Source organism: Corvus brachyrhynchos, unplaced genomic scaffold, assembly GCF_000691975.1.
Source record: "Corvus brachyrhynchos isolate BGI_N302 unplaced genomic scaffold, ASM69197v1 scaffold52, whole genome shotgun sequence".
Classification (NCBI taxonomy): Eukaryota; Metazoa; Chordata; class Aves; order Passeriformes; family Corvidae; genus Corvus; species Corvus brachyrhynchos.
Genome location: NW_008237221.1, coordinates 1,984,475 through 2,009,141, shown reverse-complemented (window position 1 = coordinate 2,009,141; position 24,667 = coordinate 1,984,475). Strand labels below are relative to the sequence as shown.

At 43.6% G+C, this 24,667-nt stretch overlaps 1 protein-coding gene across 4 annotated transcripts in view; it reads right to left on the bottom strand.

Annotated features, from left to right (window-relative positions):
- Nucleotides 1-207: 207 nt before the first annotated feature.
- DNAJB6 (DnaJ heat shock protein family (Hsp40) member B6) overlaps nt 208-24,667 on the bottom strand; it is a 53,582-nt gene continuing 29,122 nt past the window's right edge. The window contains exons 8-10 of one of the 4 annotated variants that reach the window (XM_017728910.1): nt 13,414-13,620; nt 1,457-1,482; nt 208-675 (exon numbers count right to left, since the gene is read on the bottom strand). In XM_017728910.1, the coding sequence (XP_017584399.1) occupies nt 286-675; nt 1,457-1,482; nt 13,414-13,620 (623 nt within the window). In that variant the 3' untranslated portion in view covers nt 208-285. Of the gene's footprint in view, nt 676-1,456; nt 1,483-3,624; nt 5,262-11,116; nt 13,621-24,667 lie in introns of those variants that run through there. The other 3 variants (XM_017728912.1, XM_008629656.2, XM_017728911.1) reach the window with 3 other exon arrangements.

The window sequence follows — 24,667 nt, the reverse complement described above, 5'->3', positions numbered from 1 at the left end:
GATCAAGTCAACCACCTGTGGTGAATGTCCCTTCCAGGTACCGTGGGAAGTGTTTGTTTAGTGCTCCTTCCCTTCCTTGGCTCTGAGTGTGCAGTCTGTTAAAGAGGCTGCAAACCATCTCCTGGTCTGACATAGCAATATGCAATAGCACTGCTCAGCTTAACATATTAAACCATCCAAAAATGCCACACATCTGGACTCAAAAAATCAAGCAGAAACACATATTTTATAGGTTTAACCCTAAGACATTTAAGGGGTGTATGTGCATAAAAGCTTTGGTGTGATTCATGATTTTGCCATCTCAGCTTTCTTCTTAAAAGTCTGGAAATAAGTTTTGTTTTTTAAGTTAGAATAAATTTTCCCAGCTGCAATCTCTAACATCGAAATAATGTAAAAATAACACCTGCCACATAAGACTTCATTAAATTTCAACCACCAGCAGCCTAAAGAACAAGAAAACTGCTCTGCATTGACCAAAGGATGAGCACTTCCCAAACAAGGGATGGAAAAAATGACATCTGCTATTTCAGTAGAAAGGTGCATGTGCGTGCCAATGGAAACAGACACCGAAGAGATGCAATTAGACATCCAGCCAGTGCAGTGAGGTCCCATTCCCTCCTTGAAGACATCCTGGAAAATCCGTGATTGCTTCCAGGCAGATATTGAGGCGTTTCCCTGAAATCAAAGCATTCAGACTCATTATCAGCATAAGTGTTTTCATCTCCCTCTCACACTCACTTCTTACTTCTTGGTCTGGTTTTGCAGTGACAAAGAGGCAGGAGGAAAGTCTGGAGTACTTGAGACTGTAGTTCAAGATATGCCAAATGACATGGTCAGTTTTGTCTTGTCATGATGAGAGCAGTGAGGTAACCTACCCCATGCTTGGAAATGCCATCTCACATCAGCTCAGCCACTTTGTAAGTGCTTCTCCTGCTGTCAGGAGTTAACAGCTGGTGGCTAAGAGAGCACCAACAAGGTACTTAACAAATCTGACACTTCCTAACACCCCACCTAATCCTTTTTGGCTAGAAGAGCTTGTGAAGAGACAAAGTGTGCTGACACAAGGCAGGTGAATCGATCGTAGTTCCAAATATGAACATTTACTGAGATCTGTATGTGGCTTTAAATGCCCTCCTTTAATTCTCATCAATGGGGAGGAAAATTGCCTTGCCTAGAGTTTTTGGTCCAACAGGTAGCAATGAGAAAAGTGTTGCAAAGAGTGATAAAAAGTCTCTTAAGACCAGCTTCCCACTTGGAAAGAAAAGAATTAAATATAGCTAATCAGGGCAAATGTACCACCCCACCCTCCAATCAATATGTGAGTTACAGGGCACCAAGGTGCTCCCTGGGCAAGGAAAGGTGAGAGAGCACTAAAATGTGAACTCAGTTTGGGCATAAAGGAGCAGAACTGCACAAAAGAAAGATAACCAAGATCTGAAATGCAGGAAGGACTAACCTGTGCATCCAGGGAATCTTGTGCAACTGGCACACAAAACAAAAGGGGAAATATGGAAATTAATAGAATTCTTTACAGGTAAAATAAAGCAATGACATTTGATATAGTAACAGGCTAATCCCACCACTTGATAGGCACCAGTTTGGTGGCCCATGGCTGGGAACATTCCTAAAGAACAAGTGGGCATGAGTCACACATTTCAGATGTGGCTGGGAAAACAGGCAGCTTAGTGCTTCCCTAATGATTACTGCACAATTTCTAGATATTTGACTCATCAAAAGAAGCATTTTTCTATGTGTTATTTCAGGAAATATATACAAAGGCTCCTGAGATAATTTGAAATTTTGGGGAAAAGGAAGTATCTGTAAAGGCAGGCAAGCTGACAGAAGGAAACAGAGCTTTGTGTTACCTCTAGGAGCAGGATGTACAGGTCTGCAAGCTGCTCATGAAGGTGGCACCAGCACGGAGCAGAGACTGGGCAAAAACTTGAAAAACACTTTTTTATCATTGTGACACCTACACACTCTGAGATCATTTATTTCAGATCAAAGCCTTGCCAAATCTTGGTTTGAAGAGCAGACCATGCACATCTCTGAAAGGTGTGGAAAAATAACCGAATTTAAACCATTTTCATAGTGGTAGCTTCCAAGTTAGGAGCCAGAACACTCATCTGTCAGCATTGTGTTTGTTTGCAATTGCGTCCCCTCTATCTTAAAATTGGGGTTTTTCAATGTATCTTTTTAAGGGATACCTTTCAGTGTATCCTTCCTGTTACTCAACTGTTATCTACCCTAGTAAATTTATTTTCTTATGGGATACATTTTGGGTCTTGGAGCCCAGGTACCTGCTCAATAAAGAATCATTTTGCAATACATTTTATGAATCACATCAGGCCCCATACTTAAACTAGTTCTGTTTCTGTTCTCAGCTCTTCCACAGGAGTATTGTGGGATGGGCAGGAATCATTTCCCAACTTTCACAATACATTTATTCACAGCCACTCTTGGGCCAGCATAATTTGTTATCAGTTGTGGTGTCTCACACCCACCTGCATTTTTTCCTACCCCAACACATATTTAAGTGCCCACATCATCAGGCAGCCTTCGCCTGTGGCAGATGGATGCACTGGGATACAGAACAATGTGCTTGCTCCTACAGCACACAGCACCAGGTCCAGGCTGTCCCGGAAGCAGCACAGCCACGTAAACACAGTGCTACAGCCATGCTACACTTAAGCAGTTCCCCTTCAGCTAAAATCCAGAAATAATAAGGCTGAGAAAGAAGGAATTAGGCTCAATGGCCATGAGCTCACATCTCTTAATTTCTGGGCAAGCTCAGACAGATTTTAGGTAGTTACGGGAGAGATGACGCTCATGGTTCCCTCCTCTGGGGACTCTGTTTCCCAGGAGATTCTCCCAGTGGAAGGCACCAGGTGTAGGAGACCACCTGCAAGCACGGCAGCACCCTTCCAGTGGGATAAGGATGCCTTTGTTGAGACAGGCTTTTCCTCACTAATTTAGAGCCTGCCTGCAGCTCTCCTAATTAATGCTCTACCCACCTCCATCAAGCCTAACACAGGGATTGAGTCAAGGAGATATTTATGTACCAAATCCCTGTCTGCTCTAACTCTTCAAGGCACATTCCTGATCTGGAGCCACTCTGTCCCATTACTTGAGGCTGCTCACAGCACAGGGACAGCCCTGGGGAGACCAGCCCTGTGCTGGTGTCACCACTCCCCTCCTCCACCTCTGCTGCTTTTCCAAAGCATGCACTAAGTCCCCAGCAAATAATAAGCAGTAACAGCTTTAAACTGACATATGTATGGGGGGCATTCCTCCTAGAGTATGGAAAGCGACCTAACCGGGATGCAGTTCAATGTCATGCATTATCCAAGATGAATATTCCTTGCATGGCAAATGTGCAAGCTCTGCTTGAAGTATACTCTCCTCACAGTGATGTTTCCAGCCAGAAAGAACCCTCATTTTCCAGTATCAGCCATTTGACACAGGGACTGTATTGACTTGCTCATGGATTTAACAAAAGGAATTACCTGGAATGCTTGTGGGCGTTGTGTGAATGAGGACTCTCCCCGCTGCGTGTACAGCCTGAACTTTAATGGAACTGAACCACAGACAACTGATGCCAGTCTACAGTACAGTGCAAGAGGACAAAGTATAAAGGCAGATTTTCTTTATTTTTAAATATTAGTAACACTGCACAAAAAAAAAGTGGTACTTAAGTGACAGAAAACCGGTACTCAGTCCTTATTTGATCTTAACCGTAATTTACAGACCCTAACAGAGTTCATAAATGGTTATGTGCTTGCAGAGGGTTACATTGGGTAATTGAAGCTAAACCATTCAGATACCAGAGACACCAGAATTTGTTATATCAAACCATGCTAGAATGCAGACTTGGCTTCTCTGTTTAGCTCCTCTCTTACAACATTAAGTGCATTCCTTCATCTTTGAAACATTAGGATGAGTGAGTTTCTCCAGGAACTGTGGACTTTCAATATTGCCAGGTTTAAGGTTGTTACATCAACAACATATTGGGAAGAGGAAAACAAAAGGAACAAAACAAAACCATAAGCTGCTAACTCCTACCTGGAGGTTAAAAAAAGGAGACAACACACTGACAAGAAACATGCAGGTAGATGCTTAAGGCAACAGAGGGGCTCTGTACACACTAAAAGGTTAAGAGAAGCAATGTATCATGCACATGAGACAAGTATGGGAAGCAAGGAAGTCATCTTGCCAGAAAATATGTATTTCTTTTAAATCTAAGACATCTTTTCCAGCTAAAAAAAAATTAATCCTGCAATAAAACGGACACAAAATGCTTTCATACATAAAGGTATAAGTTCTTTGCAGAAACAAGCTGATAAAATCTAAAACAATGCTGAAAAAATGTTTGTAATCTAAAAGCTACTCAGCAGAAACAAAGAGCAGTTTTAAAGTAGCATGTGGATCATTTGTCTCTAGGTTCTGAAATAAACTTTTAAAATAAGGAATGATTTCACTAAATGATTCATCAGAAGTCAACTAAGCCTAAAGAAATCAGTAGGAGTGCTTACAGGAGACCATAATTACACTACATTTCTTAAAATCAGAGGATATAACTTCAAGATACAATTTAATATGAGGGAACATTTTAATAGCAGGGGCAGAACTGCCCACTCTGGGAAAAAAAAAATTAAAAAAAGAAGGAAAAGAAAAAAAAAACACAAAAAAACCCCAACCATAAAAGTCACTTATTAATCTTGCATAAATTACCCTATAAGAGCTCATGTCTCCATCCCATTCCCAATGACATGAGTGAACAGACTCTTCTTTCAACGGGCCTGATGTTGATGCCAGTGATCAAACAAACAGGCATTTGCCTTTTATATCCTACAAGACAAATAACAAACACTAGACTAGAGTCGTTTTAGTCCCAGGGAAGGAAGAGGTAAGAAATTCTGTAACGCTTTCCAATCTTCAAATGTAACACACTCCTAACCACAACCAGCCTCGTCCGAATTCCCTAACCTGAACGGGCAAGAAAGCCACTCCGTGAAACTAAAAGGAATAACATAGTGCAATTTTAGTACAGTTTTAAACATGAGTCACTTCCTTGGTAGCAGTGTGAACAACCAAAAAATATACACAAAAGAGTTGTGCTCAAAGGTAACATGAAGTTGTCATTATTATAAAGGTATTGGCATAGCAGAGAAGTCCATTTTAGTAACTCCCTTTGGTTGACTTCTTCTTCTTCAGTTCCTCTCTCTGCTTCTGCTTCCTCCTCTTGCTGCCTTCTTTGTATCCTAAGGAAACATGGCTTGTAAAACACTTTTCACAGCATTCATGGACTTTTCTCTCTAGCAAAAGCACATGTTCTCTGAATGGTTTAAAGACTATTATAAAAAAGGTCTGGCTTCCTAATGTGTTGGGGTTTTTTTAAATTGCCATTTCTACATATCCCCCATTCTACTACATCCCTTACATAGAAAGAAAATACTACCAATCTTTGAAGTTTGAAAAGATCTGGAGAACTTTCAAAATACTTCAAAGCCATTCAGGAAAAGCTTCAAAATTAGAGCACATGCAAAACTGGAATAATTTTCAAAACGGAAGCAATAAATAAGACTTATACAGCAGGAGCAATTTAAGTACTGGCATTTCCTGCTCACAGTAGTCAGAGTTACCATGATATTTGCATTTCCATTTTAAGGCTAGGGAATGCCAAGAATCCTGAGTAAATAAGAAGGTGCTCAGTGTTTACCAATATATATTTTATATGCTGGTCATCAGCCTGCTCAAGCTTAACTATGCACCACAGGTTATATTCGGCTGCAGCCCCAATGGTGCATGAAAGCATTGAGTTCAAGCAACAATTATTTGCTACAGGTTCAGTAGGCACAAGCTTCCAGCCATGTGATCATCATTCCAATGGTTTATTATCCCCACAGAGATGTGTGAAAAACAGTTCTTGCTCTGCATCCCTCCTTTCCATCCAAACTTGCAGTAAAATCCAACTTGCTGGCAGACTTGCAAGGGCAGTGAACTGTGTGAACCACCACATCTACCCAGGTGCACTCATAAATCTAAACTGAGAGCCAGTAAACATTTCCCTCAGACAATCATTCTGTGATGTTTTGAGACAGCTGGAGGGATCTTTTAGCTCAGTGGTGCTCTGTCACTGGGAATCAGCACAGTCCAGTGACCAGGGCCAGCACAGAGCAGAGCAGCCCCTGCAATCCAGCTGAGAGGCAGGGCTGGGCGTCAGAGGAATGGCCCTCGAAAGGCACAGCTCTGCCTGTATGGAAATCTCTTTTTTTCCCCTGTTCTGTCAGCAGGCAGGCAGGGATGGCCCCAAGGAAGCAGTTTCACCAGTGCACCTGGTTCTCCACCAATTCAGTATCAATAGCAAAATTAATATGGGAAAAGGAAGTGATGGGAGGCCGGGGGAGTACAAAGCCACACTGTGGCTGCAGTTTGCTCCTCACCAGAGCTCCTACCAAGCACAGCTAGAGATGTGCCCACAGCAGAGCTGCAGTTCTTCAGTTTACTTGGGGAGAACCACGAGGTAAGTCTTTCAGCTAAAACCATTTGAGACTTTATCAAAAGCTTAGAGGAAATACACTCCCTTGTAGCAAAGGGAAACTGCTCTAGGTTATCACTGTAGCTCCTGTGCTGTATCCACAGCATGACATCATCTTTTGCAATCATCTGAGTCAAGAGGCAGGATATTTATTTAGAAACTCTGCCATGAATGATCAGCCTGCACAAAGTTAGAGTGGAAACCATTTTCCTGTTCAAGGAAGAGAGAAACTGGCAGTGCTTAGCAGAATTGCAGATGACGCCGGGTTTTCCCTGCACTCTGTGACCCCCTGAGCTATACTCCTGTCCCTGGAGTCACTGTATGAACATCTCCTCACTGAGAACTCCATCCAGGAAGTTTCCTTCCAGGTTACCTATACATCACCAAAAATAGGATCCCTTTGCATTCAAGTCACTGAGTAAGGCACCCATCCCTGAAGGGCTCAAGCATCTCCCTGCTTTCTCACAGAGGTCAATGGAGGCAGAAGAGACGTGCTGAGTCCTGAGAATCAGTCATCTGGAGGGTGTTACTCAAAGAATTCCTCCCTTTATGGGAGGGAAAAACAGCATCATACCAGCTGATCAGAACTAGTTCATGTAGTAACTATGAAACAATAACACAGATATTTGGGAAAGGATCATTAAACCCTAGCAGGTATTAACTTCATAATTTTTTTAATTTTTCATTCTCAAAACAGTGTCAGTATTTCTAAAAGGTTTCCACATCCAGGCATGATAGCATTTGATTGTGCTATTTTATATTGTAATTTTTTTTTTGCAATAGTCCATTTTCTTCAAATACTTGAGATTTTGAAAGCAATTCTAGCAACTGTTCCTTAAAAATACTGAGTCAATGTAAATTATGACTTCAAGTGAATGCCACATAACTCATAGTCTTATAAATGAAACAACTCAAATGTTAAAATATTGTGGTATGAAGATATTTAGGCATTTGACAACGTGGTCTCCTACCAGCCTCTGGAATGATAAGGCTGAAAAGTGGAAATCTTTCAAGCGTTATCAGTGACACACAGAAAGAGATTGCCCAAAGTAGGAGATAACACACAAACACAGAGTATTCCTCAAGAGAAAACTGCCAGGTCTTTTCTGTTTTGAGCCTGCTGTGATAAATAATTTCACTGTCTGCCATTTCCTTTTCTACCCCCACCTAAGAAGAAAGGATAGGTCAAACTTTGCCAGTTTGTTGCTTCGGCGATGCTATGCTGGGTGATAACAGCCAAAAACCTGATCCAAGCAAGTGAAGCAGCTCCTAACATAAATAAGAATTGCACACTAAAGATGTAACCCTTCAGTGCGTATTTCAGTCAAATACTTCAACCAGCACTAATTAAAAGTATATTTAGCTGCCTTTGTTACGAGACTAGCCCCAAAGTCATGAGACAACAAAATCTGAATTAGAAAGCAGCAGCCCCATGACTGATCACTCTGCAGTGAGTCTGTGTCCTGGCGAGTTGCCTGCATCCCAAAGTGTCCATAGAAACTTCCCATAGTAAGTGCCAGGCTGAACTGGCTTCAGCCAAACAGTGCTGGCCTTGGAGAAGGGCTGTTCAAATTTCCACCCTTAGCAGCAATCTTTAGCCACCCAAACTCTAGAAATGCCTCATGGGGCAGAGGGAGAACAGGGTGCCAAGAGCTTCCCCAAGCTGTGACATTTGGAAAACAGATTCACTCAAATGCAGATAGAAATCTCCCTAACTCGGTATTTCTTGCTTTTGTCAGCTGCCAGGAGCAGACATGGGTGAGGCAAGAATCCACATCATTTGTAATTACACCTGCTTTACTACGTGGATAATTCTTGTCTTAAACAAACTGCATCAGCTAACCCACTCTTTCCATTTCATACCCTTCTCTTCTACTTCTAGAAGAGCTGTAAGGAGCACAGACACTACTCCAGCTTTCATAAAGCTGTTGAAGGCTGAAAACAACTTCCAAAAACACTTAGGTGCAACTCCTTCAACCATCACTCAGCAAGGACCCAAACAAACTGGGAAGGTTCTCTGCCGTATCCCAGATTGACTTTCCTTCTGGCTTTCTACTTCCCTGCCATCTGCACCTCCCAAAGTCACGAGTTTGTTCAGTCACTGACTGTGAAACTCGTCACATTCTTGGGTGGCAACTGCAAGGGAGGTGTGCCTCTTTCCATTTCATCCCCTTCTCTTCTACTTCTAGAAGAGCTGTAAGGAGCACAGACACTACTCCAGCTTTCATAAAGCTGTTGAAGGCTGAAAACAACTTCCAAAAACACTTAGGTGCAACTCCTTCAACCATCACTCAGCAAGGACCCAAACAAACTGGGAAGGTTCTCTGCCGTATCCCAGATTGACTTTCCTTCTGGCTTTCTACTTCCCTGCCATCTGCACCTCCCAAAGTCACGAGTTTGTTCAGTCACTGACTGTGAAACTCGTCACATTCTTGGGTGGCAACTGCAAGGGAGGTGTGCACATCGGGCGGCTGATCCAAAGGCACAGGTGTCCTGGGGAAGACACTCCTCTCCAACACATTCCTGATAGCCTACTTTTTCCTGTCCTGCCTGATATCTGCCTGCTCTACCAGGATGCAGAGAGCAGCCACAGGTCTGCTCTACCTTCCTTCTGCCAGCACAGAGGAGCGTAGGAGTCAGCAGAAGGAAACAAGGTGTTCAGTCACAGCTGACAATTAACACATGACATTGCTGCTGCTTGACCCACATCAATGAGCAATAAAGGCCATGATTTTTATAAAAATCTGCTAAGGTGAAGACTTGGAGAAGCCTCCTTCTACTTTCAGAGTAAAACATTGAGGTTGGAGGGATTCACACTTTTTGCTCAAGTCTCAGAGAAAATGTTCTCCAAGATCTACCAACTTTTTGCTAAGATTGTGGTCCTCCTTCAAAGCATGGAAGCAGCCATGGCCCCAACACCCACACAGAGCTTTAAAAGGGCAGTGAGGCACTTTCAAGCTGGGTTCTGTAGTACTCTTTCTAATTTTCTGCTCTTAGAAATGTCTCTCTAGTCAAAACAATAAACTGCTATTTCAAAGGCAGCTATCTTACTTCTGAGTCGCAGCCACCCTCTGTTATTTTAGACTGACCACATTCACATATACCATTGTAAAAATTCACCCCAGATCACAGCTTCAGTATAATTTCATGTGTGACTCAATTTGCAATTACAACTTTACACTTTCACATCTCCTCCTTTCAGCCTGAGCCACTGCCCAGCACATAGCACAACCTGACCTACTAATTCCCTCTCCTCATCCACAGCTCCTGCCTGTCCCATGGAGCATTGTGGAGAGGGAGCCTTTAGCCAAGAGCTGGGGTGACAAAACATCCCACCCCATCTATGTATGCTGTTCCACTATTTAATTATCCACACTGTTAAATCCAAAGGGTGAGTTCTCCAGTTTCACTGGCTGACCCAGTGATGTAATCCCAACTTTGATGTTTTAGGGGACTGAAAAGCTTTAGCAACTTGCAGGGGCCTTCCTTCATGCTTGCTCACCATGCTGGTTTCATTACCGATTCTGCCTAGAATTGCCACAAGAATATACCAAGCCAGATACAACTGTTTGCCTGCTGTTAATTAGGGTCACACCAGCACTGAATAGATTCCCAAGGTTTCACTCCCAATGGCAAGCAAAAGCTTGCAAGGCTGTGCAGCCACGGAAGCCCTTCCACACACAGCCCAGCTGTCTCTGATGGGTAACAGGATGATTTCATACCAGCAGCCAAAACACCATGCGTGAAGGCAGCTCTGGGCTAAGCCTGGGAGCAACCAGCCGGTCTCCAAATCCACCAGCCAGCCCTCTCAGCCCCTGCCCCAGAAGGGTACAGCTCTTACCCCATCCCACTTGCACAGTTACAGCCAGGGGACGTGGAGCAAAAGGACGGGGAACTCCATTTTCACACCTCCAGCATTCCTCATGTATTAAATTTCCACAAAAAACAGTGGCTTTGCTTTCCTTTCTCTTTCCATTACATGTGCAAAACAAAGTTTGTGATGGAATTATAAAGTAATTAGCTGGAATAACAAAGCACATCACTGTTACTAGTTAGTAAGTGTAACTCAGGAAACCGCATGTTGGTAAAAAGAACAGAGACTGAATTAAAGACAAAATGAAGTACAAACAGCTCAACTTTCCAGCAGAGGAATCCATGCCAGGAAAGGATCAAGATTAGTTAAGCTAGTTCTTTTAAAGTGGCTTCCTCTTCACAAATGCCAGCAGATGAAAATGCAGCAAAAAATGAATTATTAATGTTGTAAGTTGTAGGTTAATGCAAGCTATTTCTTTGAAAAGGAAGAGCAAACCTTGCAATATTATCTTCCAAATAATGAAATTTATATCATTTTTTTTCCACTATTTTAACAATTAAACATTTCAATCATTCTTGCTGGATAAAGGTCAAAACTCTGAAATCCAAAGCAGTAGTTTTTAAGGGGTAGTTACCACTACCTCTGGCATTAACAACTGCCATCCCCAGGTCTCTGCTGCCATTAACACCACTTTGCCACAGCTCAGATCCCACCAGTCAGTCATGTATCACACTATCAGGGAGCATTCACTTGCAGTATCTGAATTTTTATTTCAAAAATTCCTTCTTTGGAGCTAGAGAACTGTTTGAGATATGCAGTGATTTCAGAGCACAAGAGGTGAACTTTTATCCTAAAAGTCCATTATGAAACCAGGAACAGTTTCCAGAGCAATTTCCACTACAACACAAAGTGTCCAGAAGATGGAGAATTAAATTGAACTGTCATTTTTTTGTTAAATACCCACTGTGATGATTGGCAATCCCGACTAAGGAGAGGATTCATCTCACCTCTGGATATTGCCAGTCTAAAGGAGTTGGCCAGCCTTTCCTCTTGGCACTAGAGAGATGCCACTTTCAGAGGCACATAGTCATGATGAAACCTATCCCCTTCTCCTTCATTTAAATTTCCTATGGACTTACAAATCAAAATTCAAACATTCCCAATCTTAGAGCTGGGAAAAGAAAACCACCTCACTGCAGGTGAATCATTAATGACTGAGGGTTTGCTTGAGATGGTCCAACTGGGACAACATCTAAAACAGCTGTGTGGTCCCACTGCCAAGGGCTCCACACTGGTGGTGGCAAAAATGTCTGATTCAAGGTGGAACTGCACCTGGTTTGAGGCCATTGAACTTAACTATTTCCCAGTGAGTTGAGAGGGCTTTGGAGCAAGGCAGAAATGATGCTATTGTCTCCCAACGCCGGCCCGTGTAAGCACGGCAGTGATCGATGAGAAGCCAAGCAAGTAAAGTGGTCTCTGTAATTACAGAGCTGTGCTGGTGAAGCTTCTTGCTGGGCAAGGCAGTCAGCAGAGGTGAACACCCATGAAGGGGAATGGCATTACTGGCCAGGGCTCGTGCACAAACTTCCCAGGGAGGGATTAAGACACTCACGTAGGTTTTTATGACTGACTCGACCAGTCCTTCAGCAGCCCTGTCCATCAGAGGAACAGTAGGCAAAATATTTAAAGCAACAGTAAAATCTTAGTCTTACTGCAATCAAGTTTTCACCCTGAGTCTTTTTTTGGCAACTCACAATCTACTGGTAGAAGAGAGCATTTTGTGATTGCACTAATACTTCTGGAAATTAATTTTAATTACAAACTTGTGCGTCTTGGAGCATAAATAAATTCACAGCAAAAAGTCCTAAGTAATCTTAAAAATTGCACAGTGTGTGTCAAACTCAGCTGCTCCTTGGAATCCATTGCAAAATATTGTGATTGAAGAGACCCTCATGCTCCAAAGGTAGAGACAAGATTTTGTTTTGCCAGCCACAGACATGGGAGACCAAACCTGTAGCTCTTGCATGGGAAGCTTCAGGACATCAGCTCAGAGGTTATATTCTGAATATCTCTGTAACTTTTTTCTTTTTTTTTTAAAGAAAAGATCAACTTGGTCACCTTTAAGACACAAAGCTTCCAGCAACTGATGAGGAAGATGTTAATCTAAATTATTCTATTTTTTTCAATCTGTCATCCCTCATAATATCTTTAGGTCTTCCATACAAAAGACAGTGTTGGGTTTAAAGGCTCATAAACATGGTGGAAGTTGGTACAGCACTGGGAATACATGAGCACCTGTTTTGGGGTACAGTGCATATTTTTCATGTGCTGTGTTTACCCTAAGAAGCCTCATAGGCTCACACGTGCCAGCACTTCATCTGATTTCACACTACTTAGAAGAGTCCTTGGTTTGGGCATCCAAGTAGAAAGGCATCTTTCATGTATCAGAAAAACCTGTCCTCACAGTCCTGGATGATCTTTGACCACAGGTTGCAATTAAATCAAGTAGTTATGAGGACTTTGTTGTCCAAGATAGCCTCTGGACTACATTGCCAAAAATTACAGACTGGAAATATATCAAAGGACTAATTACTTCCCAAAATAACCCAAACAATTGCCACGTTTGCCTGAACAGTCTCAGCCTCCTCTATTAGGATTTAGTTGCCTAAAATTGCAGCTTCCAGAAATAGCATCAGCTTGCTGAACTTCTCCTTGGACAAGGAAACCAAGCACAATTTAAGTAAATGAATGTGCAAAGTATTGTGAGGAGTTAACCTCTAAAATGCCTTCACTTTCAACAACAAAGAGCAGAGGCACTTCAGCAGCACAAGAGTATTTGCCCTGGATCCTTAAATATCCCAGGGCATTAGTGAATCTAGGCTAAATGGAAGATCAGAGCTAAAGCAGGATGAAGGCAAGCAAGCTGCTGTTTATTATCTACCAGGGAACTAACATTAAGTCAACACACAGCACCAACTTTTTGCTCGGCTTTTTGGGTTTGGCTTTTGACTATGTGATGGGTCCTTCTCTGCACATTTCTCATCAACATGCTTGTGCACACCTGATAAATAAAAAGGGGCCTCGAAGCTGCTCGTAACCCGGCTTCTATCTTGTTCTTCCACCTCATCACTACTGTAATGGCAGGCAAGGCGGGGGGAGCTGGCAGACTTGTGAGGCTTCAGCAGGCGAAGGTTGGTCGGCTGGGAAGGCAGCGCGTGTTGTCCTCTCCGTCTGCACTCCTCGGCAAAGGCTTCTTCATCTGCCTGCCCTGCAAAAAGCAAAAAAAAATGCAAGAAAAGTAAGCTGCACCCAAAATGCATAAATTCAGCCTGGAAAAAAAGCCCTCAGAAATGGGCTGGACATTAGGGGTCACAAAACTAGTGGCTTGGCTGTGGCTGGCCACAGACAGTCTTGTGTATCCACGGATTGGGGAGTGTCTGGAGCAGAGAGCTCCATCAGTGGCCTGTCACTACACTGAAGCCACCCAAAAAAGTCCACTAGATGTGATGACTCAGGGGCCACTGTACCCTTTTTCCCAAAAGGCAGGGTGAGGGAGCTGAGCACATGGCCCTGGACAGGATTTCTGTCCTATGCAGAGCATATCATCACATTCCACCTCACCTGGATTGTCCTGCTCAAGGGAAAGTTCAAGGGAAAGGAGAGATAAATACCCAAGCTGGCTACAGGGCTGATGGGAGAAGAATTAAGCCAACATGAGTTCAGAGGGGACGGATGTTGGATATCACAGCTGGAAGGATGGTGGAGATGTGTGATGGACCACATGAACACGAGAAATCGTGTTGAAGCTGCGAGAGGTAAACACAGTCCAGAGGCAAGGCAGGCACACGCAGCACAGACCAATGAATACAATGGAAATAAGACCCAGTGTTTGCAAAAACTGGTATGAAAGATGAGGTAGTCCCGTCACACTCATGCTGTTTTGCAGATGACCCTTTCCTTTGCTGCAGAAACTGTAACAGTACCAGTGCTGCAAAGCAGAGAAATCAACTACCATAACACACAAAAAACTCCGCAAAACCACACATTGAAAAACAAACAGATCCCAAAAAGTCAGCAAAAGATGTTCAACAGGGAAAATAAGGGGGGCAGGGGGAAAAGAGTGGGAATAAAGGTGTGTACCACATTCGTCTCTTAAAGGCTTTTTAAAGTTTCATTAGTCCAATTACTTAAGTACTTTTAATAGAGCTGATGAAATATGGCATCATTTTATTTTCATCAAAAGTGGTGTGTCACATTCTGGAAGTTTTTCCCGGGATGTGCCCGGCATCAGCTGCTCAGGGAGGGGTGTGTGCTCTCAGCTAATGCGTGTGCTCTTAGTTCATGGCTGGAAAATGCTTTGAAGATGAAAAAGGCACCATGTACACAACACAGGACAGAGCAGGAATCCCCACGTTGTGTGTGCCCCACATCACCACTTCCAAACACAACGGGCTGCGTTGTCTTTACCTTGTAATCATACACGGGGAGATGCTTCTGAGAGCATGAGGAAAAGGAGGCAAGGTATGTTTAAAAAGTCATTTCACAGTGCAGTGCAGCACCTGAGGCCCTGCAGCAGAGGACAACTCCAGGATGTGCCTCACATCATCTGCCTGAGCACCCGACGGGCTGTGCTTGGGTGTTAGTAGAGGACACTCCTTCCCAAGTGGTTAAATGCCCATCCCCACCTCAATGCTCCTGCTTTTGTACCCTGGAGTCCCCCACACTTCCAAAGGCACAAGCAAACGCCACAAAAACACGAGTGATGGTAAGGCAAGGATTTCTGCATTTAGTCTCTGCCTGCCTGCATCACACCAGTGTAAAACCCTGGGTGTATGGTTCTCCTTGCACTAGGAGAGGGCTGGCAGGACAGCTTTTTTCCCCTCACATGGGGCACCAACACTTCAGCTACAAGAGGAGGGCAAGGAAAAGCTCAGGGAATGCCAGATGCAGAATTGATATCATTACCCATAAGAGGCTACAGGATTTTACACACTATACAAACAGCACTGAAGCATGTATCAGGCTGATAATACCAGGTCTATGAAGGTAAGCCTATAAAGTGTCAAGACTAAGAAAAAAAAGCACATAACCAGTCAAGAGAGTTCACTTCCTAACAAATTACAGTGCACCAGAAATAAGAGATTCCTCCTCTCCCATGGAAACACAAAGTGCACAAAGACTTCTTTTTCATGTGTGAAGTCTTGCTTAATGTATGTTTGAAATTTATATTTGCAAATAGATGCAGGAATGGAAAACATGCTGAGGCCATTTTTGAAGCTCTGGGTGTGTTCGTGCATACAGAGACATCCCAATCAGGCACACTCACACAACTCCTCAGTACTGGGCTCAGGGAACGGGCACGCCTTTGGAATCATAGAACACTGCAGCTGGAAGGAACCTTTAAAGCTCATCTGGCCCAACCCTCCTGTAATGAGCAGGGACATCTAGGACAACTAGATCAGGTTGCTCAGGGCCCCATCCAACCTGACCTTGAATATTTCCAGGGATGAGGCACCTACCAACTCCCTGGGCAACCTGTGCCAGTGTTTCACCACCCTCACTGTCAACCTTTCATCGTTGTATTGAAGTCAACCCTCCTTCAGTTTAAAACCCTTACCCCTACAGGCCCTACTAAAAGGTCTGTCTCTATCTTTCTTATTAGCTCCCTTTAAGTATTTGAAAGGATTAAATCCATCTTGATCACGCAACAGAGTCTTTCACTCTTCTATCTCCCCAAAGCAGAGACAAATTTTAGTTCAACAAATGGACCCCAAAAAATTGTCCAAACATTTCCCCCTTATGAGTTGTGGGAGAGCAGGATGGCACCACAAATTAGTTAAATGGTGTAACACCAAGTCAGCTGTGATTTAAGTACTGAATTGACTCCAGTGTTATGCATGGCATGAGCTGTCAGATCTTCCTCTGATCATCCACCTTTAGCACACCTGGCACAGTAAAACCAAAGTGTGATTTGCATGAACTCTTCTCTCCTGCTCTACATATTTGAAACATTCGAGCCAGACTATACCACTGCAAATAGAAAACTTGAATAGAATTTACTCTGGGAGAAGTCAGCCACAAAGGACATCTCCACCAAAAAGTGCTTAAATTCTGCTAGAGCTTTGTCAGCTGTGATGTTTGCCCTAGAAATGGCTTTTAGGAAGACAGCTGGTATTGAGGGTGGGGGGTGGGTGTGGAATACCTGAGTTCTGAGCACGAATATCCACCCAAGAAGCACCTTCCAGGAGTGCTCAGGCTTTAAACAGACCTCAGTTCCCCCAACACCTCCTTCCTGCCCTCCCCTGCGCCTCCACACCAGCACACCCACATGAGAGCCTGGGCAGCCGTGCTGTGACTCCAAGCAGGGACTGACCTGGGTTAAAAATAACTCTTTTTGCCAGCTTATTTTTAACCCAGCTCGGGGCCTGGAGCCAGCTCATCGTGCAGCCACCCCAGCTGGGGCAGAGAAGGGGGAAATTACGGAGGGCAGCTGGAATCAGCATCCAGGTTACGGTGTTAAGCAAAAGATCTTATTCTATTAATGCAAATAATAATTAAAAACCTTGCAGTTATTTCACTTGCAGAACCAGTTTGGAGAAGCTATGTTTCTAAGGGTTAGTTCTGAAAATTATGGCATTACTAGTAACATTTAAAAACAGTAATTAAGATTTGGTTTTCTGGTGCACCAGGTTCTCCGAAATGAACAGAAGCTTCCGGGGAAGAAAAAAAATCAAACACGAGCTGTAGCATCCTAAAAAACTGTATTGGGGCTAAAAGCTGCCTTCTGCTCCAAGCAAGAAGGGCTGGAAAATGACTTCTCATAGCGAAGCGGTGCTGCGTGCAAGTGGAAAACAGGGATCCTTGGAGTTGTAGCAAACCAGTAGAGGGCAATATTGCCTGTCGCGAGGTATCGCTAGCGGAGCAGCCGCTGCCGGCCCGGGCTGGGGCGGTAACACGGTGATTTTACACGGCTCTCGCCAACTTGGACTAAGCGCGGGCTTAGGGGAGCCACCAGCTACCCCAAAGAGTCTGTGCGTGCTCCTGGGAATAAAAACACCGGCAGAGACATTCCAGGTGAGCTGGGACAGGTAAGTCACGGAGCACTTCACACCAAAGCAGTCCTGCACGGGCTAGCATTATTATTTAGTGTTACATCTAAGTAATATCCGTGTATGTCCAGGAATTTAACTGAAATCCTACCAGGAATCAGCAGTAATTAATGGCAAGACGGTAATGACAGAACTATGCCGAGCAAACCAGGGTAAACATCCTGAGGATGTGGAGCCGCTGATTTGCATTTACCAGCTCATTTCCCGCACGGCAGCCCTACTGCTGCCTGCTGTATTCCTACACACCTAGAATTTACATACATAGAATCGGGGGGTTCCCCTGTATTAGGAAATAAAAAGCAGGTGCACCAGTTTGTTCAGTCCAAAGGAACACTTCCCCGAAGGCCACAAACACAACAGAGCCCCTGGTCCCGTAACCAGCATCGGGAGATGCACCTGGTGAGGGACATCTGGCTGTATCTAATGACACGACAGCTCCGGGCTAAGCTTCTGCCACCCAGTTATTCAAAGACGGCTTGCAGGAAGCTTCCTCCATTCAAATCTTCCTTGGAGGATGGTCTGCAAAGTGTCTTTCTGATATTTCAAGACTAAAATTAAGGGGCAGTGTAAACTCAGAGCAGGGCATCATATTGCTGCTTCACCTGGAAGTCCAAGGTTCACCTAAGGCGTTCCCTGATGCACACTGACAACACAAAGAGTGCAGAAAGCGGGAAAAAAGCTTTTCTTGATTTTTTTCCCCCCTCTTATTACAAGGGTTTGGAATTTACTCTGTGACTATGGAGGGCACTGGAGTTTCTGATGACTCAACTACATCTGCTGCTGCCACGGAGAGTTGAACTGCGGCGCAAGGAGCAATCAAAAGTGAAAGAAAAAAATCCCCATTTAAATACATTTCTCTGGAATTGATTGCACTATGATCTTTGTAACCTGTTGATAAGATTTTTTCTACTGATAAACTTTTCAATTGTTACAGCACCTCTGGTGTTAATATTTACCTTAGCAGAAGTTCCCAGAGTTCTTCCTAGTGTGAAGTCCAACAGTTGCTGGGAAATCTTACACTTTACAGGAACCAGTTCAATCTGAAAACTCATCTAACAGATCTGTCTACAGGCCCAGATTACCCTGGGCTGGAAAAATCCCAGAGGTTAACTAAATCTTTCGTTTCTTGTCATGAAAGCTTCATATCTAATGTATTACAGCACAGAGAAAACATCAGGAGACCAAGTGACTCTACTAATAAATACAGAAGTCGTCTAATTTGGGGGACCACACCTTAAAAGTTGTTTTCAGAAAGTTGCCAAATCATCAGTTTCTTTTAATTCCTGTTGGAAATGATGGATGCTCATTATAAAACACCCAGCCCAGGGTATTTTCCAAAACCACGTGCACGTACACACCGCTCACCTCTCCTGAAACTGTAGACAACATGCTCAGCCAAGAAAATACTCCCTCACCATTACTAGAGGCTATGTTGAGCAAGTTCTTCTGATTAATTGTTCTTAAACTTGTTTCTAAATGCCAGGAAACACTAGCACCGTGACGCTTAAGAGCAGGAGTTACAAAACCCTCTTTCAGAAAGCCTGTGCTCTCTTGGGTTTGTCAGACTCAATAGAAACCAAAATTTGCATCAAGTCCTCTTTGGAAAACGTCTCTGAGTTTGACAGTGACAGCCCTTAAAAAATCTCTCTTTCTATTTGATGTGATGCTTACAAGAAAAAGCAGCCATTTTAAAATCCTCTGATTAAAAAGATGCACATAGTTTTGAAAGCTGAAGGAGCCTGAAATCACTCAGAAACTATCCAGGGAATGCTGGAGCAGCTGCCCCATCTGCACTGTGGCTTTTGTAAACTGTAAAGGGAGTTTATTTCAACAGTGACGTTTATCAGCCAAAGCACAGGACAAACAATGAGGTTTTGAGTCAGCTCATACAGATCAGTGTCTTTCACCAATTATTGGCAATAATTCCTTCCAGAGCAAATGCACTTGGTGTTATGGAGAACACAAGGTGATTCAGGGTTTCCTGGTGTCTGTCTGAGACTCCTGTCCTACAAAATTCAAGGAAATATTTATCCAAAGTGGTGCCTGGAGTGCCCAGCTGGGTAGAAACTGAAGATGCCAGCAGCTCCCAATCCATGCCCTGGAGAAACCTGCTCCCATGTCCCACCCCCTCCTCTCCCCATCTCACGTCCTGCACTGGCTCTGACAGCTCAGCTCTGTCAGCACCAATGGCACTGCACTCGGTGTGTGTTATGTCTCCCTGCTTCAACCCAAAAACTCATATTAAGTTTGTAATTAGGGGATCTGGGGTGGGCTTTCCCAGGCCAGGGCCAGAACTACTGTCTCGCCTGCCATGCGAGCCAGGCATTTCCTGCGGGGGGGGAAGAAAAATCCAGAAGTGGCAGGACACAGCAGGGGAGGTAGTGGCAAAGTCCTGGGAAGTGATGGAAAAAACAAGGCTGTGGGATTTGGGAAAAAGGACAGACTGATGGAACACTCCTTGCAGTGCTATTTCTGTCCCTGGAGAGGCCTGGCTGCAGCACGCCCAGTGTCCGGGAAAGGGCAGGGCTCAATCCTTTCTGCTCAATGCACAGAGCGACCCTCTGCCCTTCTGGCTCCTTTTATTTTTGCCCTCGTATTCATCTGCTCCAGTGCCAGCTCACTCTGTTCCTGCCCAGCTGTACCCCTGCAGCGCAGACCAGAGCAGGGAAAGCCCCATGCTGGGTTTGCTCACCCTCCTTGCCCTGCAGCAGCTCTCTTAGAAAGTTCAAATTTTTGATTTTCAATTCTTTTTAGGTGGATTTTACCTACCACCCCCATCCACGCCCAAGAACCCCATTATATCCTGCGTTCAGCCCAGCATTTATCAACATGAATCCTGCATTCCCAGCACATCACAAGCAACTCAAGGCATCATTTCGCCACAAAGATCCCCCAGTCTGGAACAAATTGGTAAAATAAAGTGAGTTTTCAACACACACTAACCATAATGGCACTGCTTTGAAGGGAAATGTGATCATGCTGTTCCCCATGGCAGCTATCAGGGATCAATGGCCACGGCCACTCCTGGTGGACCAGATCAAGCTCTGGAGCCTGGCCTACAGAGAGGGAGCTGCTGGGAGAGCCTGGAGTTACCTCCTCCCTGCCAAAACTTCCTCATCAGAACCTCTTAAAGTCCAATGAATGGTCCTACATTATATGTGAAGCAAGAGAGAAGGCACAGGCTGAGCACATCCAGGTTTCTGCAGCTATTTTCCTTCTGTTAAAGCACACCAGGGCATCCATATGGATTATGCCAGTTGCTCTTATCTTAAAGATCTGGGATGTTGGAAATGCAAATGGCAGGAGGTAACATGAATCCTCACGTTTCCAGCAAGCAGAGAGATGACCCAATTTGCATGCTGCAGCTCAAAGTGAATTTTATTTTTAAAAGACTTTATCTAGCAAGGGCCTTTTATTCATTTCTGCATGAATTTTAAAAGGAAGCAAAGAATGAGGAATGAGCTTCACAGCTTGACATATATAAATACAAATTAGCAAGATTTCAAGCTCAAAGTTTGACCAAATGGATTTGATTTTTAAACAGCAATCAAGATTACTTGAAAGATGATATTTTCTACACTTTCAGGGTCATGTCAGAGGTCTACCTCAGTTTCCTGCAAGTCTCATTGCACAGCTCTACATTGAAGTGACCAGACCCCCCCTAACAATCTGTACCAGGGGCTCTTACTCTTGGGGCTTCTCTCTCCAACACACCTCACACAACATGTAGCTGAGATGGAGCTCAGAGCACTGTACCCATCTCTGTCTCTTGGATGGCTCCTCTTCCTCCCAAAATGGTATCACTGACATCAAATTACTTGATTTGGTTTGATACTTACAAGGGCAGGTCGTGATAGGACAAGGGGGAATGGCTTTAAAACATTGAAAGGGGGCAGGTTTAGATTAAATATTTGGAAGAAATCTTTACTGTGGGGGTGGTGAGGCCCTGGCACAGATTGGCCAGAGAAGCTGTGGCTGCCCCATCCCTGGAAGTATTCAAGGCCAGGTTGGATGGGGCTTGAAGCAACCCAGTCTAGTTGAAGGTGTCCCTGCTCATGGCTGGGGCATTGGAACTGGCTGAACTTTAAGGTCCCTTCCAACTCAAATTGTCCTGAAACAAAGAGGGGTTTTTCATCTCAACTATATTTCAACCTCAGACAGAAATCTCTGTGGGTTTCATCTCTACCATGAAGAAGCCTCTCAGCCCAAGTTTCACTTTGAAATTGTATTTGAAGTGCAAACCAAAATCCTGAGAAAAAAAAAAGGAACCAGCCCTTATAATGAAACTTAATACTCACTACTAGAGGAAAACAAAGAAATAAAAATTCCACAGTGCAACTACATGCAGCCCTGCCAGGTCCTCCAGACACGAGGTGCCTCCCACCAGTGTTTCCTCTCTTCTTGTACCTGAGCAGAGCCCCATGGACTTTCACACCTCTCACAGTTGTTCTCCAGAACCTCCCAGTGCCAGTCACTGCTCTCAAAGACAAAACTTTGCTTCTTGCCTTCAGCCCTTCTAGGAGTTACCACCACCAGGTCAAGCAAAATTGGCTTCTAATTAAAAAGCTCTTCAGACAGCAAAAGCAGAGGAAAAGTGCTCTTCTACTTTTGCAACAAATGGCTCTTTATAACTTTTAAAAACTGAGGAGTTAAAGTATCAAGATGTCATCTTATATTCCCATTAGTGGCCCTCACTAACAGAGCATCTCCAGAACAGTTCTGAGCAAGCCCTAATTTGCAAATTATACAGCTGTGTTACATATTTTTCCATTGATTATTAGCTTTAAACCAGTCTTCAAAACCTTAATGCACAGCAAACCCAGATTACCGTAAAAGAAAAAAAGATACATCAAGAAAAAGCCATGCAGTTAAATTTAAAAAGAAAAGAATCTCATGAGTGACTTCAGAAAAATGTGATGAATGACTTCCCCAGCTGTTTTGTCAACACTTCCATAGTAATTTGGCAAAAGCACAAAATCACTAAGTTTATACTTTCATCAAATGGCTATTAGTGCTGTTGAAATCTCACAGACATGAGCCAGTAAGTGCAAGCTCCATGTTTCACATTGCACTGTCCGCGCTCAGTTTGCACAGTCTCATCATTTCAGGTTAATCATTTGAAAAATATTCTCCCTTCTACCCTGAGGCTTAAATATGACACTAAGGCTCTGACATTAAGGGTTTCACAAATTAATTACAAAAAAAAAGAAGAGATACCTGCCCTCTCCAATTATACCCCCCAACATGCAATTTATTCCTCATCCATCTATCCCTCTGTTACTAAGACTACAGCAAGCAAATCCCATCTTCCAGTGTGTGCACAAATCCCTGATTTACAGAGCTCCAGAGACCATCATCTTTTAAATGACCCTGAAAACATCACATGCTCACAGTGACATCTCTTCTGATGGCTCAGTAGGTTTCAAAGTGTTTCGTGAACCTTCACCACAAAACCCAATCCTGTTTCTGACATATTCCAAATGACAGGAACACTACACCATTAACTGCTATTCAGTTTTTGACACTAAAATGACAAGCCTGAATCTTTAAAAAATAGTGTTTCAAGTTGACATTCAGTGCTAATTTTGACTAAATACTATATTTAATTTAAATACTCTATTTAATTATGAAACCTGTACAGTTGGCCTTAGAGGAGACAGAACTCCCAAGCTGCACCACTTTTTGTTGTTTGGCATCTCCAATCCATCAGAGAACTCTCCAAGTTTCCAAACGTTCTTTCTTTCCCACCCATAGTCAAGATCTGTGCCTTAAAACCCACCACAGTTTAGAAATGCAACAATTTTTCAAATCCTATCAATAACAGTACTTATAAATGCAAATGTATGCACACATATACATGCATGTATTTAAACAGACAGAAATTGTTCCATGTATGCTGCTCCAATTGAACTTCTGACCCAAAGAGCCAATGAAGAGAGCACAGAAATGAACATTTTCTCAATTGAAAAAACCCCGAACACCAAACCAGGAACATGACTACCATCCAACACTAACAATACTTACAATTCTCTTTTGTGCCTGGGAACAGTATCATCAGTCAGTTTATACACTCCTTCTGCGGAGATCCAGTGGGAGCAGGGAAGATTTTACCAAGAGAGCTTTGTGAGTTTTGGAAAGAGAAGGAGAGTTTGAATAGTGACATTAGGACCTCTTGGTGCACCCAGGAAGGCCATGTATCTCCCAGGAAGGCCACCCCAGAGTTGCCCACGCTGGGAGCGATGGCTGCTCCCATCCTGTGTTGCTGCAGTGGCATCATCCCACCTTCTCCTCTTTCACCTTTGAGATCCATGGGATGAAGCACCAAGGACAGTAACAACCATTTCCAACCACAATCTCTGGGGCCAAAGCAAAAAAGGGGGGACCAGTATTTAAGAACTACCATAAGAGGCAGAGAAGCTGGAGTGCTCTGCATTCCAGAAGGGTGGAAAGAACTGGAATGCCCACTGGCTCTCTGTGGAGAGGTGGATGTGCCCTGGGGAGGGCTACACCCACCAAAACTTCACAACTGAACAACTCGACACCTGAAGTTGCCATAATCAGCTTGTGCTCAAAATCAGCCAGCATAAGGATGTACCCTCATCTCCTGTGATTCTGTAATGGCAGTGAAAGCTTTTCCAAATGTTTAAGAGACTAGTTGTCAGTGGACTCACTATATTATGGTATAAATATTTTAAAAAGCTATAAAAACAAATCATCAAAACTGCAGAGGTTTGAGCTCTGTAACTACAATTTTGTACTACTGGCAGTCCAAAGTGCAGCATCCAGCAGAGCTACTCCACCTCCTCCTTGAACACCAGCAAACTCAGAATCTTCTCAGAAACATTTGCCAAGAGTTTTAGTAAGTGTGAAGGTGTCAAACTTCATTTACACAAAAGCATTTCTCCTCAGCCTTGGGAATCATTGTTGCTCCCTTTGCAGGGTTGGAATTGTCCTGCAGCCAGCACTGTGCCAGAGAAAGGAAACCTGGAACAGATGCACAACAGGTAAGGCTGACGTTCACCTACATTTGTTATCATGCAAGTCGGTGACTGACAGAAATAGTCCCAACTTCGCACATTTGAGAACATTTCATCACTTTCCAATTAAAATTCTGACCTTGCTTGAACTGTTGTATCTCTACAGAAACAATCTCCTTTTACAGTAATATTTAAAAATACTAAATAAAAGAATCATGAACTGCTTTTC